A 17,922-nucleotide genomic window follows, 5' to 3' on the forward strand; every position below is an offset into this window, starting at 1 on the left:
GCCCAGCAGCTGACACAACTTTTAATTAACCGGGACAGCGAGAGAGGACACCTCAAGTGTCCACGTCCCACGACAAACGAGAGTAGGGGCCCGGTGATTGACAGGGGAAGGGAGAGAGGAGGGCGGGCTCAATCAAACAACAAATGTGTCCAAAGCTACAGTTTACCAGACACGCAGAGGGAGAGAAGCCGCCAAACACTATTGGTAACGGCCCAGTAGAGCTAGCTAGCACCGGCTAACCTCTTTGACTGGGGGGAATTTCTTCTTGCACTCCATGGACAGAGACCGCAGGTCCGTCTGCATGTTCTCCAGCAGCTTCTTCACCGCCTCGGGACTGCTGGTCGACATCTTCGACGGCGTCTTCGAAAACCCCCAACAACAAAAAAAATCTCACGAAACTTCAAACGATTAAGGAATGCAGGCGCGCAGTCGCCCCCCGCCCGTCCACAGCGGGAGGGGGATTATAATCCGTCGCTACTTTATTCGGCCGTCTTGGAAAAGGAAATAAAAAAACGCCGCGGTCCATTGACACAGGATAACCACGTCTCTGCTTGGAGCGCTCGTGCGCAGGAGAGCAGCGATGACACCGGCATACGTTCCTCTTCTTCGCAGCCCGGAGACATTAGCTCCGTGATGTAGCCTCGCTGCCCGCTTGTTTCCGTTTCTTAAGGCTGCTCATTTATCGAATCTATTCGTCAAATTGAGCAGTCTGCCATCAACGGCCGCCAGCTCCACTTTCCTTCCCACAATGCTTCAGTGGACAGTGACACGTCACTTGGACTTCCGTAAACAGTGACCGATTCAGAGAAATGACTACAGCGACCCCTGGTGGCGGAGCGTGATGCAGGCAGACAACGAGCCACGTCTGGCCATTTCTGCAAGTTACACGTCCACATGCACCGCCTAAAGGCCGTACTTTTTAGACACAGCTGCTTTATATATATATAGTACATAAGCATCATGTTTGATGTATTTATGGGTAGGCCTTCTACTGGAGCATTTACATTGTCTGTTTCTTCACTCTTATTGTGTTTTCCTCCACTACATCCATCTATCATTTGCTGTAATTATTGTTGTTTTTTTTCAGATTTTTACTGGTTTGTAAAAATATGATCCATCGTTCAGGTTAAACTTCCCAGCAGTATAGAGTATAGCATTTAAGAAAACACATCCCATTTCTAGCTAAGCATTCAGTTACCATTAGGTATTCATCTAAAGGTTAATCAATAAGAGAACACATTTGAAGAGATACGATGCATTAAAGTAAGCGAGGAGCAATAGTCCAAATGAATATTATGTGTGAGACAGACTGAAAAAAAAAACATATGTGCAAATATGGTAAAGAAGAGCATCCATTCCCTGAGGCTGCAGAGCGACGCTGCCTCTGCGAAGAGGCACGTCTTTAAATGTGTCATATCAGTTGACAGACAGCACCACGTTCCTGATTCTCTTTTTCTCATGGCTCCCATTTCTGTGCTATTTTCACTGCATAGTTTTTCGATAAAGTGTTAATCATTGTTTTTCTTTGTAATCTAAAACCAATTCAGTCTGTTAACTATCTTGTAGGAGCTGCTCCTTTGACAAGAAGCGATCCACCCATCACTTCTTGTTTTCTAAGTTGGTGGAGTTCGGTGTTGTCTTGCCGAAGAATCATCTCTCGTCTTCAAAGAGTTGCAGAATAGAGACTTTTACGCCTCCTTAAATCCTTTTAAATTGTGATGAAAGGGAGAACAACAGCACTGAGAGTAGCGACAATAGAGTATCAACACTTGTCATACCATAAATGGGAAGTGAAATTACTTTCTTGAAGACGAGAGGGACAGGGAAGAGAAAATAAGTACACCCAAATGTGTACTTATTTTGTGTACTTCGTTGGCCCGACGTTAACTAGTTTGATGGACCTTGAACTATTATATCCATAGAACTGCATGGCGAATATATTAAAGTTGCATATTAGGTGGCAATTTGTGAGCGAGATTATTAATTAGGGTATATCATAACTAACAAGTTTAGATAATATGTTGTAATAATCAGGAAATAAAAAAGCAACTATGTTGTTGGATGGTAGAGTTTAGACATATACTAAATTGTATTGTTTATATTACAGTTATACATATTTTTACAAAAATCACTGACAAAATGTTAAATGTAATTGCACTAACTTAACAACGCTTAACACAGCCATATCTTAAAATATGTTTTCAAAGGAAATTAAAGCTTAAAGAAACAGACTAGTATGTGTTAATCAATAACACCACAAATATTACAAAATATAAAGTATTTTCTATTTTACATTAATGTTTTATTTCCTACAATTATAAACATCACGCCGCAAACAATATATAAACACAAAGTCAAATTTCAAATAAATGTATTTTTTATTCAGCCATAAAAAATCATTTTAGCATAAAAAAGTTAAAGTTGTAAAAGTATTCTCTATCAGCAATACAGGACCATAAACACTTTCAAACATCTACATAAATTCATGCTAAAGTCCTTTAATATAAAGCAGAAAGAGAGATCAACCAGCCTGCCCTGCTCATATTATCTAAATGGCACAACTGTCTCCTTCAGGCACTTTACATTTTAATTCCATACAATTCAATCCATTAGAGATAAGACAAAAGAGACTAAATTAAAAATCATGTCAATAGTCAGAACATAGAAAAAAAAGCACGAGACATATTCATGCAAATCTGCAATGTTCAGCAAAATAAATAAACACACTGAATAAATGAGCATTATAACATTAATCTGAAAACAAACACAAGAAGAACAAAGCTTCATTGAGTTGAGTTGTGGTCAGTTCAGCTAAATATACATTTTAAAATCAATTATTGAATTGTGAAGCATTGGTTATTAGTATTGTTTTGTAGGATTTGTTTTCATTAGAAAATCTTACATCCTGAGATGATAACTTGTCTGGTGAGGTATTGCGGAGAGAGTTGGGATGGGGCCGGACAGAGTGTGAAAGCTGAGGAGTGACCTTTTGACCCCAAGGCTCTGATTCCAACCCTCGAGTGTCTAGCAGTGAGACTCCTTGTCGTCAACGGGGAAGTAGCCGTCCTTCGTGGGAGGGGACTCCTGGTGGAGGCTGTCGCCTTCGGCGGCGAAGAGGGCCAGCAGCTTCTCCTGTTCCTGCTTCGTCTTCGGCAACTTCGTGGAAGGAGTGGTCAGGAGAACGAGGCGCTGGGGGAAAACAAAAGCAATGTATTCAACGGCGGAAAGAAAACGTGCTCCGGTATTGTCTGACTATTTTCAAACCAGATGTTTCAGAAAAACCTTCATCAGTCATCTAATCAAGATTGTAATCTGTGACATCATTGAAGAGATTACTCAAGATCAGTAATGCAACACATGGCAGCAGAAAATCAGAAAACATTATTACGGTTGTATAACGCCTTACCTACTAGAACTAGATCACAATAATGCTGCTTATGATTCCTCTTCTTTTAAACAATCTAAGATAACTGCTATATTTAGACCTTATAGAAACTCACCTCTCTCAATGTTCCCGGGGTGGAGTACAGTTTCACTGCTATCCAGAGAGGAATACACAGCATGGACGACAGGGCCAGGATCCAGCCTATCCCATTGGCCCACCACGGGTATACGTATTCATTGTTGTACTTCAGAGGCGAGTACTTGATCAAGGCAAACGCAAACGTTCCCTGAAAACAGACGGATACTTTCGTAAGTCTAAAAGCGGATAAAAAAACCCCGTGAACTTTAACTTCATTGACGTCCTTGTAGTTCCACCGTTGGCCAGCAGAGGCTGCTCTTGTTTTAGGAGAGTGTGATGAACATGAGCTTGACACCCACCATGCATGTTGCAGGGGTGAAGAACAGCCAGCAGTACTTGATGACAGGGCTGGGCCGATAACCAATCATGTCCTCTATGTTGTCATAGAAACGGTCGGCACCTGTCACCGGGGAGAGAGATGAGGCGAAAAATGGGGAGGAAACATGACATCAATATTGAACAATCATTTGTGTGACAAAGGAAACGTTAATAACAGCCACGATTAACAAAAAGAGGAGATTTGCTTTGCATACAATAAGCTAGTTTCTTGGGATTTAATTAATATTCGTATTCTTGACTTTATTCCCCAAATAAACCAACTGACTTAAACAAGACCCAGAACACTCTTTGGCTGGAATGTGTTAATTCTTAGCGATTGGCTGAATGCGGAGGGCAGTGTGCACTGGGATGAATAGTGCCTTGTGAGAATAAAGCCTTTGTCTCTTAAATACCCCATTTGTGCCTTCCCAAACAGCCGGCCCAACACAACTCCTCACCATAAACCCAAGCGATGCAAACCGTCTCAAAAACGGCCACGAAGAGCAGGCACATCCCACTGGCCGCGTAGTAGTCAAAGAGCTGGAAGACGTACATGCCGCCCTGTGGAGACAGACATGGGTTTGTAACCCGATAAACCAGCACAAAGAAAACCCCCCACGCTGTCAAATTATGAGGGGAAAAACTCATATTGTTGAAGCCACTCATTCATTTTGTGCTTGAAGACACATCTGCAGAGCGTTACATAGCAATTATTTTTGTGAAGACGACTATATTTAAAACGACACAAAGAACTGCACAGGAACAAGGAACTGAGGGATGTCACCAAGATGCTGTGGAAGTCTCATTGAAAGACGAATGGTCTTCACTATTTTACAAATATGACACCACCCATCCTATTAATATAAAAAAAATGCATGCATGCATACATATAAATCTGCCTTTACCGATGTACTTTGTTTTTTCTTCTATCTCAAAAACACACACACACGCACACACACACACACACACATACACACACAGCATGACTGTGATGTTTTGCTGGCTTGTATCTCACTGTTTACACTATGTATTGTCTCTTGTCTATTGATTAAAAAAACTAAATTTGAATAAAAATATATATATTAAAAAAAGTCTTCATTAAAATATGTGTTTGCCACAGAGACCTTAAAAGGCAAATACGAGCAAGATGCAACCAGATATTTGGTTTAACCGGTGACCTAAAGAAAAAAAAATAATAATAAAGAAAAATAAGAATAGACCAAGGCAGCGTCCCACGAACTCGAAAAGAAATAAAACGAAAACATAATTAAACACAAATAACTGCCAACAAACAGAAGACAAACCCCCACAGAAGCTACATCAACCCAACGACTATCCAGCGAGGCCGAGCTCAAAACGATGTTGAAAAAGGAGTGAAAAGCTTTTGCACATAAACCAGGGGTTTAAAGCAAGATGACATTGTATTCTGCACTCTTTTTCTGTAAAAACCTGATGAAGTGGGGTCACTGAGACCAACCTCTGTCAGCATGATGAGCCCCAAGAGGAAGGACACCACAGCCACTGCCAAGATGAAGAGCTCCCTGCGGTTTTTGCGCCGGAAGGTGGCGGGATACATGTCCACCATGGCTGTCACCAGGCTCTCCACACACACAAACTGATCAAAGAAATACATATTTGTATACATGAGTGCATGCATGTTTGTTTCTGCATGTGTGCTGCCGAGCTATCGCCAAAAAACTACCAAGCAAACGACACATTTAAAGCGGATCTGTGCACGTATGCGTGATGAATGATGATACCGAAATGTCTTTTTCTCACTCATCTCTATTGTGTGTGTGTGTGTGTGTGTGTGTGTGTGTGTGTGGTGGTCTCACTTGACTGTCCAGCCCCAGGAAGACAATCATGATGAAGAAGCAGCAGGCCCACAGAGGGGAGAAAGGCATCATGGACACAGCACGAGGATAGGCTATGAAGGCCAGACCCGGACCTGAGTCGGACAGAATTTGAATGTCATTTTTCTCATCAAAGTCACCCTTTCTGGTCGCCCTCGCTTACGTGCACACTGTGGAAGTATATCATCAGTATCATTAAAACCATATAGGCAGAAATGAGTTAGTTAATTCCAGCGGGAGCTTTAGCTTACGTCTGTTCTGGTTCTTATCTTATCAATTTCCAATTTCAAGTTATCTTTTTTGGGATCCTGAGAATGACACATAACACTCAAGCACATAACGAGAGGGCCTTTCTTTAAATTAATGAAATGAAACAACAAAATATAACATGACTGAAGGATCCTGTTCTATGAAGACGTCTTCATTAATAAACATTCAACTGTTGCATGCAAATATTCAGTTTTTGTATGCACAGTGTCATCCGTTGGTTAAAGATTGAAAAAGAGACGAGTCAACATATTGGCACAATAAAGTAAATTTCCCAATAAAACAAAAGCAGGACGAGGAAAACCAACCAGATTCAGCCACTTCTGAGATGGGAACGTTCTGCTCGTAGGACATGAAGCCCAGGATGGAGAAGATGGCGAATCCTGCCATGAAACTGGTACCACTGTTCAGGAAACACAGGTACAAGCAATCCCTGGAAGAAAAAAGACAAAAAAAACACACAGGGAAGGCAATGATTAGGAACTGTGTGTGCTGATAAAGCCAACGTGGTCTAAATCATGTCCGTCCTCACCTGTAGCAGTTGTTGTTGTATTTGTTGTAGCTTCCCAGGGCGGTGAGGCAACCCAGGCAGATGGCGTAGGAGAAGAAGATCTGAGTTCCAGCATCCATCCATACCTTTGGATAAAATAGGACCGATCAACGCCAGTACATAACTGAGCTGCATCAGCTGTCACATGCAGAGTAACCACAGACCTCCTCACACAGCCTCCTATGAACTCATCATAACGAGTATGTTATGAATAGCTATATCTCCGCTTACGCCATCTGATCTCTTTTTAACAACAATTGAACAACCCGATGCATCTACTAAACTCCGGCATTCAACCCTCCTCCATCCTGACATCAGCCACTCAGCGGGGCCTATTATTTATGCGCCCCTGTCTCTCCGACGGCATAAAGTGCAGCACTTTTCCACCCTCTCTTTGTACACTCACTCGCACTTCAACATTCAAATGAGGTCCGTCTTTATGCCTCGCCATTCTGGTAAAGTGCTTTCCAGAGCACTGGGGCATGTTTTCAGATAGCTGGCAGCCAGCGCTGAAGATCTGATTGACTGGGGATCAAACCAACAACACAAGCTCTGGACACAACATCGCACAAAGGCAGGTGTTCCCAAGGCACCGATCCCACCAGCCCAGCTTGTCTTGCTCTGCACACACTGGGGCTCGTATTCATCCCCAGAGCCCTGAGAGGGATTTAAGAGGGCCCCCCTTTTTTTTTTTTTTAGGTTTTCACACTGGTTGTTCAATCTAATGGGAAATTGTAGAGTCCCTGCCTGCACCAGTCCCAATTTCCTTCAGCAGTGAATACGTCTTGGACATTCTGCTCGAACCGTTATTAAATGACACGGTCCCCTCGAGACAAATGTGTGGCAGCATTGCAAACTGATAAAAGGTCCCAAATTGTAAAAAGTGAGGCGGTAAAAAATCTAATTAAACATATAAAACAGAGCTACAATAATATACAATCCCAATGTACAACCTCTAAACACAACTCAAACTATAAATAGGATTAGGGGTCAGGGTTAAGGCGTAAAGGGCGACACAATACAGTTGTGATGTCACAATTAAACAAAGCAATACATATAGAAATGACCCTTGAAGTTTTTTTTTTACTATTTTGAACGTAAAAAAAAGTGAATCCATTTATTTTGAGTTGCAGTGTATGTGAGTAACTACAGCCGACAGGAAGTAAACAAGCGGTCGCCTCGCAACACAAAACCGTTGATGTTTGTGACCGGAGGTGAAAACAGGCATATTCAGATAGACAGTGTGAGAAAAAGAAAGACTTTTTTTTTAACCCTAAAGCGTGTAAATGTGTTCTAGTAGAAACCTACAATACAAATATTAAACTGGAAATGAGCACCCGATGTCTGCTTTGAAGTCTTGTTTGAAGTAATGTGACGTTGTTGCTTCAGGCGCTCGTCCGAGTGGACGGATGCTGAACGTGTTTGACACCAAAGAAAACGGGATTTGCTTCCGACCTAATTACTGATAGTGTCTTTTTTTTCTGAGCAATCACATCCAGACAAGATGTAAACAAATGAAACAAATAAATCTCATATTCTGAGCAACATGTTCTCAATAAAAAGCTTTCAATGCCTAAACACAACCAATCACGATCATAGCAACATCCTCCACATGGTCCCAATTTAACAAACCACTTTCACAGGGAACTGGGGAGTTCTCTTGGGCTGACTATCACAGGCAACACTGTAAAATGTTTAATAGGAATAAATAATCAAAATGCTGGTCGACGTGACATTGTGTCTCTCACAGTTGCATCTGCACATGTACGAGCTTTTGGGGTGTGTGAAGCGAGCGCATTGGCAGCGTACCTGCGGGTCAGACAGGCGGTCCAGGTCGGGGTAGAGGTAGAAGTGGATCCCGGTGAAGGCTCCTGGCAGGGTGACCCCTCGGATCAGCAGGATCACCAGCATGGCGTAAGGGAAGGTCGCTGTGAAGTAAACCACCTGCAGGAGGAAGAGCAGCAACTCCTCATCAGACTTATCGCAATGAGACATTCTTCCTAAGATGTGAAATGTTATATTGTGTTAAAATCGGTGACAATGTCTCGAAGGGTTCTACACAACTTATGTACGTTTGGTGCTCTAGATCATGTACCCCCTAACCGGCGCAAAGCATTTTTGGTTGAACATTTTTTTTAATGTGCATTGTGCCATCAGTGTCTGATATACTTTAGAATATATCAAATTCAGTTCATGAACTTACATTACTACTGTAGAGGAACTATCTGGATTGAGGGAATATTTTGTTATCTACCTATATATTTGATCAAATATTTATTAAATAAGTATTTTTAAAGGGTTTTTGAATGGATGCTAATTTTAAATAGATTTTTTTTTTACAAATCTTACGCGCTTGAGAACCGCTGTTCTCGATTTATAGTTGATGAGGTTTGAGGTTCAGTCGGTGGCAATCTAAGTGCATGAACACTTTTGTTGCACTTGCTGTCCAGTTATGGCAAGTTTGATTCCTTCTGCTACTATGAACAATGTGTGTGTGAGTGAGTGGATGTTTTAGGAAGACCTCACCACACAGTGAGCGTGTATCAAAGTAAATCAGAGGTACTCAAATACTATTTTTATTGAAGCCCATTTCCAACACAAAAAAAAAAAATTAGGACAAAAAAAATAAATAATAATAATTAGGACTCCCCGCCCCTCCCCAAAAAAAAATGTATAGGACCCAAAATAAAAAAATTATATGACCAAAAAAAAAAAGTATAGGACCAAAAAAAATAAAAAAAATGTTGCCTTTTTTTCATTGACTTGAAAAAAGGCAACGTTTTTTTTTTTTTCTTTGTCTTATTTTTTTTGGTCGTAATTTTTTTGTTTGTGGCGGAAATGGGCTTCCATACTTTTTCTCCCGCTTGGTGAATATTTATCTGTGGTGAGTGGTGATAAAGGGAGAGGTTTCACCTTGCCAGTCGACTTGATGCCCTTCCAGATGCAGAAGTAGCAAATGACCCATGCAACGGCCAGGCAGATAACCAGGTCCCCGTTCAGAGTGCCAATGTGATGAATACCTGAGGAAATTCTCAGGACTCTTCGCCTGGAGCACACACACACACACACACACACACACACACACACACACACAAATAAGACAAAGCGTTAGAAATATGCTTTAGCTGGAATTATAATTAAAGAAGCTATGGGTCTATAACAAATTCAAACCCAGAAGCAGGAACAAAAGTTGCATCCGTTCTGACAATCATGCACACAACAGGATGGAAAACAAGATTGAAGTTGAATATTTGGTGAGCTTGTTGGCGCCTATAAGGCCGTTCGAGGACATGGGCAAACAGAAAGTCACTTACTCCCAGAACTCAATGACAGGAGAGGTGGTGTTCTCATGGTGATTGATGGAGCTATTCCCCCTCTGAAATGCCATACAAGAATCTTGAATGAAAGAAAAGACAGAAAGACATTCAATCCATGTGAAGAAATCCAAGCTTTCTCTGAGGTTTCCAAGTTACACACAGGCAAGAGAAACAATGCCACCACTGAGCCGGAGCAGTGAAACGGTGCCGGGACATTCGCTCCCTTCGGATAAAATGCAACTAGAAATGAATGAAATGTTGAAGGGGCCATGCCAAGGTGTTTAATGCACACATATGAAGGTTTAGCATCTAAGTGTGGGGTGTTAACATGCTAACGCATCCTAATTAGCACTGCACAAAGTTCAGTTGGAGTTAATGGAGGTATTTCATCATAAACCAGTAAAGTATTGGACAAATTCAAATGTTAACCTGTTGATAGTGACAGAGGAAAACTGACTAAAACGCTAAAATGGTTTCCTTCAGATCTCCATGATGGATACGTGGCTACACCTGATTAATGACCACACACACAAGAGTGTAGGTGTCTGGCGGAAGCACAGGTTTGTTTTTTTTTGGGCATGTGGTCCTGCGGCTCACCTGTGTTCCAGGTGTTGTTGCAGGAGGACCAGGGCAGATCCCAGGTGAAGGAGTTGGACAGATAGAAGAGGGCCCAGGCCAACACAACGATGTAGTAGATGTTAAGCAGGCCAGCGATCACCTGGGTGGCGTAACCCACTCCTGGAAGAAAACAAAAAAACACATCAAGGTTAGGACTGAATTGTAAAAAAAAGGGGAATTTAAGGCACAGTTTAACCCGGGAAACAACTTGATTCCATCCATCTTTAAGTCACCGCATGCGACCTTATTGAATGACTGCTTCAGAGTACAGTAAATCAGATCCAGCTTAAACTGTACCAGGCACCATTTTTGGGGTAAAACTCTTGTTCCAACAGTTTACCGGCTGTCATCCTGTGTGAGTTTATGATTATGTCTGATTGTTGACATAGTGGAAGGCAGAAAAATAATGGAACATTAGACGGTGTTGGTTGCTTGCCCGTCCTTAACATCGTCATTCATCCCATCCCACGTGTACATGTACACATTCACACTGGTTACATGCTGGTTACACGCCATGCTGATGGTCCAAAGTCACACACATACTGTGCAAATGCACGTAATGTGAACGAAAAGGAGGCACGGCACTTGAAGTCCTTGGCTGAAGACTTTGAGACTTAGTCTTAGTGCTGAAGAGTGTTTTTAAATATCCATTAACTTATATTTTGGATTACCTTCAAACAAGGGGCAGATTTTCCTCCAGCAGGTGACGCCTCCCTCGCTGGTGAACTGACCCAGAGACGTCTCCAGGAAGAAGACCGGGATGCCACAAGCAAACAGGAAGATGAGGTATGGTATGAAGAAGGCACCTGTTTAAACACACAGAGAAAAGGAGCAGTCAACCCATGCAACGGGTAGCAATGGCCGCTCGCTGCTAAATTGTTGGAATTTAAAGCATCGTATTGTATCTATGGTCATGATACAAAGTCATGCAGATAGCATGCTGGTACAATAAATCAGAAATTGTCCATCTAGTTGCCAGAATCAAACAATTTGACTTCTTATGGGACTTTAAAGATGCAAGATTGCATCGTTTTATTATTTTTCACTGATCCTCTGACATCAGTTAACTGGCAACCCAAATGAGCCCGGCTCTTTTCCTATTTTCGGTGAACCATGACCCGTCTTGTCTTTGATCAATGGATCGCCTTGAAATAGATTACATATTAACCCCGTGTATTATCTCCTGCTAAACCAATCCAGACCCCGTCTGCTATCAGAAGCTGCATTTTGCTGAACAAACGACAAAATGCAAAGATGGAATTTCTGGAGGCCTTGTGTTTCTGTGGTGGAATAGCCTTGATGACTAAATGCACAAGCCTTTTTTGTGTTGTTGTTGAAGATAAGATAAGTGAGGAAATTTGCAGGATTACAGCAAAGGGGGTAAAGTGCAAGAAACATAGTAAAATGTAAAAAAAAAAAAAAGCACTATGATTAATAAACAGTAATACAACAGCAATAAAAACGGTAAAGAATTCCCAATAACTGAATATTACATATCCTGGCCACATATAAGTCATTCCAGCACTCACCTCCTCCATTCTTATAACACAGGTAGGGGAAACGCCAGACATTTCCCAGGCCTATAATTTCTCCAGCCACTGACAGAACGAACTCGATCTTGTTGCCCCACTGACCCCGCTCTGTCAGCTTCTCCTCTGTACTGGGCACGATGTCCAGGGGCCTGCTGTGCCCGTTGGAGGGCTCCCTTTTGGACATGTCCTCCGTGTCCCCTGTTTGATCGGAGAGGTCGAGAAATAAATACAAATTACAAAGAAGGGCGAGATAGATCTGATTGCGTTGTTTTTTTTCAGAGGCAAGTCCCTTTGACAAAGAGTTAAAGACACAAGCGTTTAGTTTTAATTAGTTAACTTTAACTTTCTTCTTTATCTGAGAAGCGAAGAAACACATGAAATCACTGACGTTGATGTCAAACGAAGAGTTTGAATCACAATATGGCAAATGTAAAGTAATGGTTATGAGTTTCTCTTTCTCCTTGTGCTGATCTGCTCATCACACTCCTCACACTTGCTTCTCATCAGCTCAGTGACATGCAGTATGAGTATATCCTCCATGCTCTTCAGGCTGTTGTCTCCACACTGCGTCGTATGCACATGAAAGGCCCATATTCAGTATTGTTTGTATCGTGTATCCTGTGCCTCAGGTTCACTATTCGCCTGCCTGTCAGCATCGCCTGCCCTCCCTGCTTCCTTTCATTATCAGCTTCGTCTCTTCCCTGTTGGATCCTGGATTCCCATTCTCAGCAGCTATTCGTCTCATATTCTCATCCCTGTGGCAATAAAAGAGCTTTTTTTAAAACACCACTATGCTGTCTGTGTCCAGCATTAAGTTCAAACTCAAATAGGGTCAAAGACTAAACTCTCATGATCTGAATCACCATGACAAATAGACCATAACAACATGATTACACTGACCCTCTGCCTTTTTCACAGTCCAAAAAGTCCAAAAAGATTAAGTCAAACTCTATAAATCTGGGAGAAAATGGGGTATGGAAACACATTTCTATGACAGGTGTTTATGTTTCTACACTTTAACATTCAAAATGATTTAAATGAACACAATTTGCCCACTAACCCTATAATCACAACCATTAAAAAAGGGCCAGCAAATTCAAAAAGCAGCAGACAGTCTTGCCTCTCAAAGCCAAACCTATTACTCAAGTGCTTAAACCCCCTCATTGGATCCCAGTGCAAAACAGAACCAACTTAAAATGGCTCGAAGTAGTCCTGAAGGGACTTCACAGTTTGCTTTAATTGGGCCAACTGTAAAAGGGATCTTAGGAAGATTAAGTGTGCTTGGAGGGAGAAGAAGGAACCTCGGAGAATTCTCAAGGAGAATTCCCACCGTGCAAGTGATGAGCCAAATATGCCTGTTTTTGTTAACCTGAGCTCCTCCATAACGCATGTCACCGCTCTTCCTGTGTTGGAGGAGGTCAGTAATGGCTTGATGTTACGTGACCACGCTAGACGTTAGTCAAGCCCTTGGCCAGACCCTGTTTAGGGGCCGGTGCCGCTGAAAGAATCCCTCTCTGTGGAGGAAACAGACAACTCACTGACTGTGCTCACTCCTGTCAGCTTGCATTAACAGGCCCCTCACCAGCCCCTCTGTTACTCTCTCTCTCTCTCTCCCTCTCTCTCTCTGTCTCTCTCTCTCTCTCTCTCTCTCTCTCTCAGGCACATCACGATCGCCGTTGCACTCCAAATTCAGACGGACCGGTCATCAGTCTGCAGGAGACATGCTCAAGCTAATTCACTGGCAAGAATACATGCCATGAAACCTCCTTCCTTTCCATTTATCTTTCACATGTCAAACACAAAGACAACACGCGTGACATGCTGCGTGTGTGGCCCCCGGTCCCACGGGAGTTCGGATCAACCACACAGGGGATGGAAATCACTTTTAGCCAGAAGCCCTGTGTGAAGACACCTTAGGGAATGTGCTCCCACTGGCAACACAAAAAAAAAAAATAGAAGAAGAAGAAGAAGAAGAAAAGGGCAGAGGTGAAGCACAACTGTGACTCTGTGTGTGCTGTGTGCATGGGGTTGGAGGCTGGACCCCGTTTTTTGGAGCCAAAAATCTGCAGCATTGGTGCCAAATTGTGGCCTGAGGTAAAAATAGAGCCCCCTTGTTTTCAGAAGGTACTCGGTGGGAATGAAGGCTCGGCGCAACAAAAGCCGAGGAGCCCCTACACAGCTCCGCGCTGGCAAATGAGAATCCTACACTGGCTTTGCAGCCAGATCACAGTTTACCTCACTTTTTTTTCTCCACACTTTCTTTTGTGGATGCTGGGAAGCGGAACGCGCCAGCCAAATAGCTCACTTTGAACACAGTTCTTTTAATAGGTGAGACTAAATTTGGGCCTTATTTATAGTCGCTTAGTCAGGCTGAAATAGGTTTTCAAACATACATGCTTATGTAGAGCGTAAGAGAAGAGGCACACTGTGGTGAGAAAATATGCCAAGGCCGTGAATTGCCTCATCGAGCCAGAGCGGAGCTTTATCCCAGGAAACCTGCGCCAACTTCACCTCTCTCTCTCTCTCTCTGAAAAGCGGTGGCCTGACTGAGCAAGTGACTGACAGACTGACCCATTGAATGACTGGATGAATGTGTGGCTCACTTACAGGCGACTGAGTCCTCTGTTTTGTGCTTGTAACAGAAGGCCACTCCGCCGGTTTGGCACTGAACTTGTCGGACGCACAATGGACAGTTTTAATTTAAATATCGTATGAAGATGGATGAAGAATAAAACGGCAACATTGGCATTTACAAAAAAGGGTGTCGGCATCCAACTGTTTGAAAAAAAATGTAATTCAATGTGTTATCCTGCGAGCAGCCTCAAGCTGTGTTGAGCCACACAGACTACGAGTGATCCACTAACTAACTATCTTTTATTTTGAAACCTGACGACATCACCTGTTGGTTTGTGAACTGGCGTTTTCAAGCTTTGAGTTTGTCCGTCGCCATCTTGGCGGAGGGTGGAGCTCCGTACAACCGAACGTTTGAATAAGATATTTTCAGCCGACCAAAGCGATCACTGTTAACTTTCATAAACTGAAAACACACTGTGAAAGGGTTGAAGTTTGTCATGCACTTTAGCAGACGCTTTCTCATCTATTTTACTCGAAATGAGACGTGAAATAACCGATTGAGACCATAAAAACATGTTTCAAATGTTTACTAAGGTAAAAAATATATAGAGAGAGAAATAGGGTCATTTTTTTATCGTAGACTTCTATATAATCAAACTTATGTTCAATCCCCCTACTGGCTCTGAGAAAGAATACAAGTTAAATGCGCTTCCTCTTTGGCTTCACTTTCCAGACCACCTGGTGGAGCCACACACAGCTTTAGAGGCTACAAATCCTACATGTAGTTTCCACCTACACATGGAAAGATTTCCTCTTGAAGCAGCCGCATGACATCAAAGATGTTGATGCTACTGCCTTGCCTTTTGGGGCATTTGGGACATTGCTCTAAGCCTAAAGGGTAACTACAGTGGTTTAGCGTTACACTTCCAGGGGACTGAAAGGAGAAATATTATTTTTTTAAATTGTCTAGAACAAAGCAGCAGAGACCAAGACATCCAAAACTTTAGTCTATGCCTAGTTTATCAAGCTCAATGGATCCTACATCTCCTATGATGGTTAATGGACTTGTACTTCACCCATTCATACACTGATGTAAATGGCAGGAGGGGCTGCCATGCGAGGTGCCACCAGCCTATCAAAACTCATTCATACCCATTCACACACCGTAGGCTCGGCCTGTGAAGGACGACGCTGCTCCACCACTGATCCACAGTCTCCTCTGGCTAATAAAGCAACTCAATAAGATATTTATTTGGCCCCCTAAAAAATCTATACCTCCATCTTTTAGCTTGTATTTTTTAGTCTTGTGGCACGCAGCGATTAAGATGCCACAAATAACTCTGATGTACATCAGACATCTGGTCGTTTTTACTCGAGTCAGTTCCTTGCTGTCCCCAATTAAGACGGTTGAATACTTAACTTTTTGCTGTGGCTGGATGGAAGGTAGATGGGAGCGTTGAGAGGGATCTCAGGACGGTTGAGGGCCACAAAAACAAAACAATGTGCTGAAAGATGAGCTCCAGGAAAATGCAAAGTCGGGTGATGCGGGTCCGTCATTAAGAGAGACCCCTTTCACATCGGAGCCGTGTAATTGTTGTGATTAACTTGAACCGATCCTTGTACAGAATTTATACAAATCAGAAGCCAGTGTGAGTGACCTCAACTGAGATAAGTAGAGTCCACACTGATAGTGGAAAATTACTGAAAGAGTGCACTGGTAGATCAGTCAGACATTAGCATGGTTCTAAACTTTAATATTAACATCATTACGGGGGCACAAAAGTCTGCAGATATGAAATATTGGTTCCTCTTCTAAACACGATTGCGTAATGCATAACTGCATATAGGAGAGATACATCTGATTGGTGCAAAATAACACATAACAAAGGCAACACATAAGCTCAGAATAAAAATGGCAAATTTTTTGGAACTATGACTAAAGCAATTACTTTGACTTTGAGCCTCATCTTTTTTATTTTCCTATCATAATGCTTTAAGTGTCACATGTCTCAAATAGATGGTGTAATCAGATATCTTTGATGGCATAACAATATCCATGTTTCACATTGTGAAGCTCTATAGAAGCCATTTTCTCTGACAGATCATTTATTTTCAGAGGCGGACAGGTACAGAGAAATAGTCCCGGGCATCGTGGGCCGGACTGATCCACCACAATCGACCACAGGCCGCCCGGCTTTGCCCTTCGGCAACACCAACTGTGCCACCCGCTAAAGCCGTGGAAAGAGTAAGAGTGAATCAAGGACGATTTAAAAAGAGGAAATAACCTTTCAGGAGTGGTAACAATGGTGTACTCCACTGTGATGAACACGGCGTTCCACAAGTAGCCCAGCCAGTGGGAGAAAGCAGCAAGCTGTGGGTGTCCTGGACTGATACCGGTGCATGAATAGGCACATTTCTCTGTCATCATCATCCCCACCAGCTGCTCATTAACCTAAGTACTGAGGATGAATTACTTTCCATACGAGCATCTCTTGTATTAAAACACATTATGTCCCGTTTGTTCTCAGCTTGGAGTGAAGTGTGCTGCGTAGAACACGCGCAGGACAAAACCATGTGCGGTTTCTTGCTCAAAGAAACTATTAAAGGCCGAACTAATTCTAACTAGACATCTCATAAACAGCCAAACCAAACAGAGGGAAACCATCTAATCACATGATCAACAACCAAAGGCACTCACCTTTCATAATGTTGAGAGGGCCACCAAATAGGGGCCTGCTGCCGGTTCAGGTTTCACTCTACAACATTCATGGATGGGCAAAGATCTGACAGACTGAAATCTTTGGAGCAGCCCGCAGTGAGATTTTCCCTCTGAGTTGCCCCTCTTTGAAGACCCCCCCTTCCTTTATCCAACTCCATTCAGACACCCCACACACAAACACACACACGCACACACACACACACACACACACACACACACTCACACGCTCACTCTCCACAGCACACTAGAGGTCTGTGCTGTCTCAGTGTGGCGGGCTGATTGCGTAACCTTTCGACACACACATTCTCCCAGGGCCTTTCTGTCCAGAGAGCAGCCAGGGAGCATGAGGTGGGGGGAGGGGGGGGACACACACACTTGTGTTTAAGTAACCCATCAGATTGCATATATCACAGGCGTGGATAATAAAGGAGTACGGTATCTTATCTTATGCACACATGTGTGTGTGTGTGTGTGTGTGTGCACACTGTGCAAAGATCAAATATGTCTGAGGTAGGTTTGCAAAAGATTGCAAACCTACATTTCTTGCAAAATCAATAGATCTTTAGAATAATTTAATTCCCTTTTTTTTTCAAAATGACTTTTCTCAAACTCTCAAACCTGAATTGATTTCTGACGGAAATGAGCTCATAT

At 42.6% G+C, this 17,922-nt stretch overlaps 2 protein-coding genes across 3 annotated transcripts in view; both read right to left on the minus strand.

Annotated features, from left to right (window-relative positions):
- The window catches only part of mon2 (MON2 homolog, regulator of endosome-to-Golgi trafficking), a 34,280-nt gene extending 33,524 nt beyond the window's left edge, over nt 1–756 (minus strand). For both annotated transcript variants that reach the window (XM_068602665.1, XM_068602664.1), the window contains exon 1: nt 241–756. In XM_068602665.1, the coding sequence (XP_068458766.1) occupies nt 241–348 (108 nt within the window). In that variant the 5' untranslated portion in view covers nt 349–756. The remainder of the gene's footprint in view (nt 1–240) is intronic.
- Nucleotides 757–2,389: 1,633 nt separating this feature from the next.
- On the minus strand, nt 2,390–17,372 carry slc6a13 (solute carrier family 6 member 13). Its single transcript, XM_068602525.1, has 15 exons — nt 17,251–17,372; nt 11,976–12,176; nt 11,118–11,252; nt 10,426–10,566; nt 9,826–9,907; nt 9,425–9,557; nt 8,321–8,455; nt 6,494–6,597; nt 6,270–6,394; nt 5,677–5,789; nt 5,319–5,456; nt 4,300–4,402; nt 3,823–3,923; nt 3,501–3,671; nt 2,390–3,189 (listed from the first exon to the last, which is right to left on the minus strand). Exons 1-15 carry the CDS (start codon nt 17,255–17,257, stop codon nt 3,025–3,027), a joined length of 1,854 nt encoding a protein of 617 aa, XP_068458626.1. The 5' UTR covers nt 17,258–17,372; the 3' UTR covers nt 2,390–3,024.
- Nucleotides 17,373–17,922: the final 550 nt, after the last annotated feature.

Source organism: Clinocottus analis, unplaced genomic scaffold (assembly GCF_023055335.1).
Source record: "Clinocottus analis isolate CAN_PGR_092001 unplaced genomic scaffold, fCliAna1.0.p SCAF_6, whole genome shotgun sequence".
In the NCBI taxonomy this organism is placed as follows: domain Eukaryota; kingdom Metazoa; phylum Chordata; class Actinopteri; order Perciformes; family Cottidae; genus Clinocottus; species Clinocottus analis.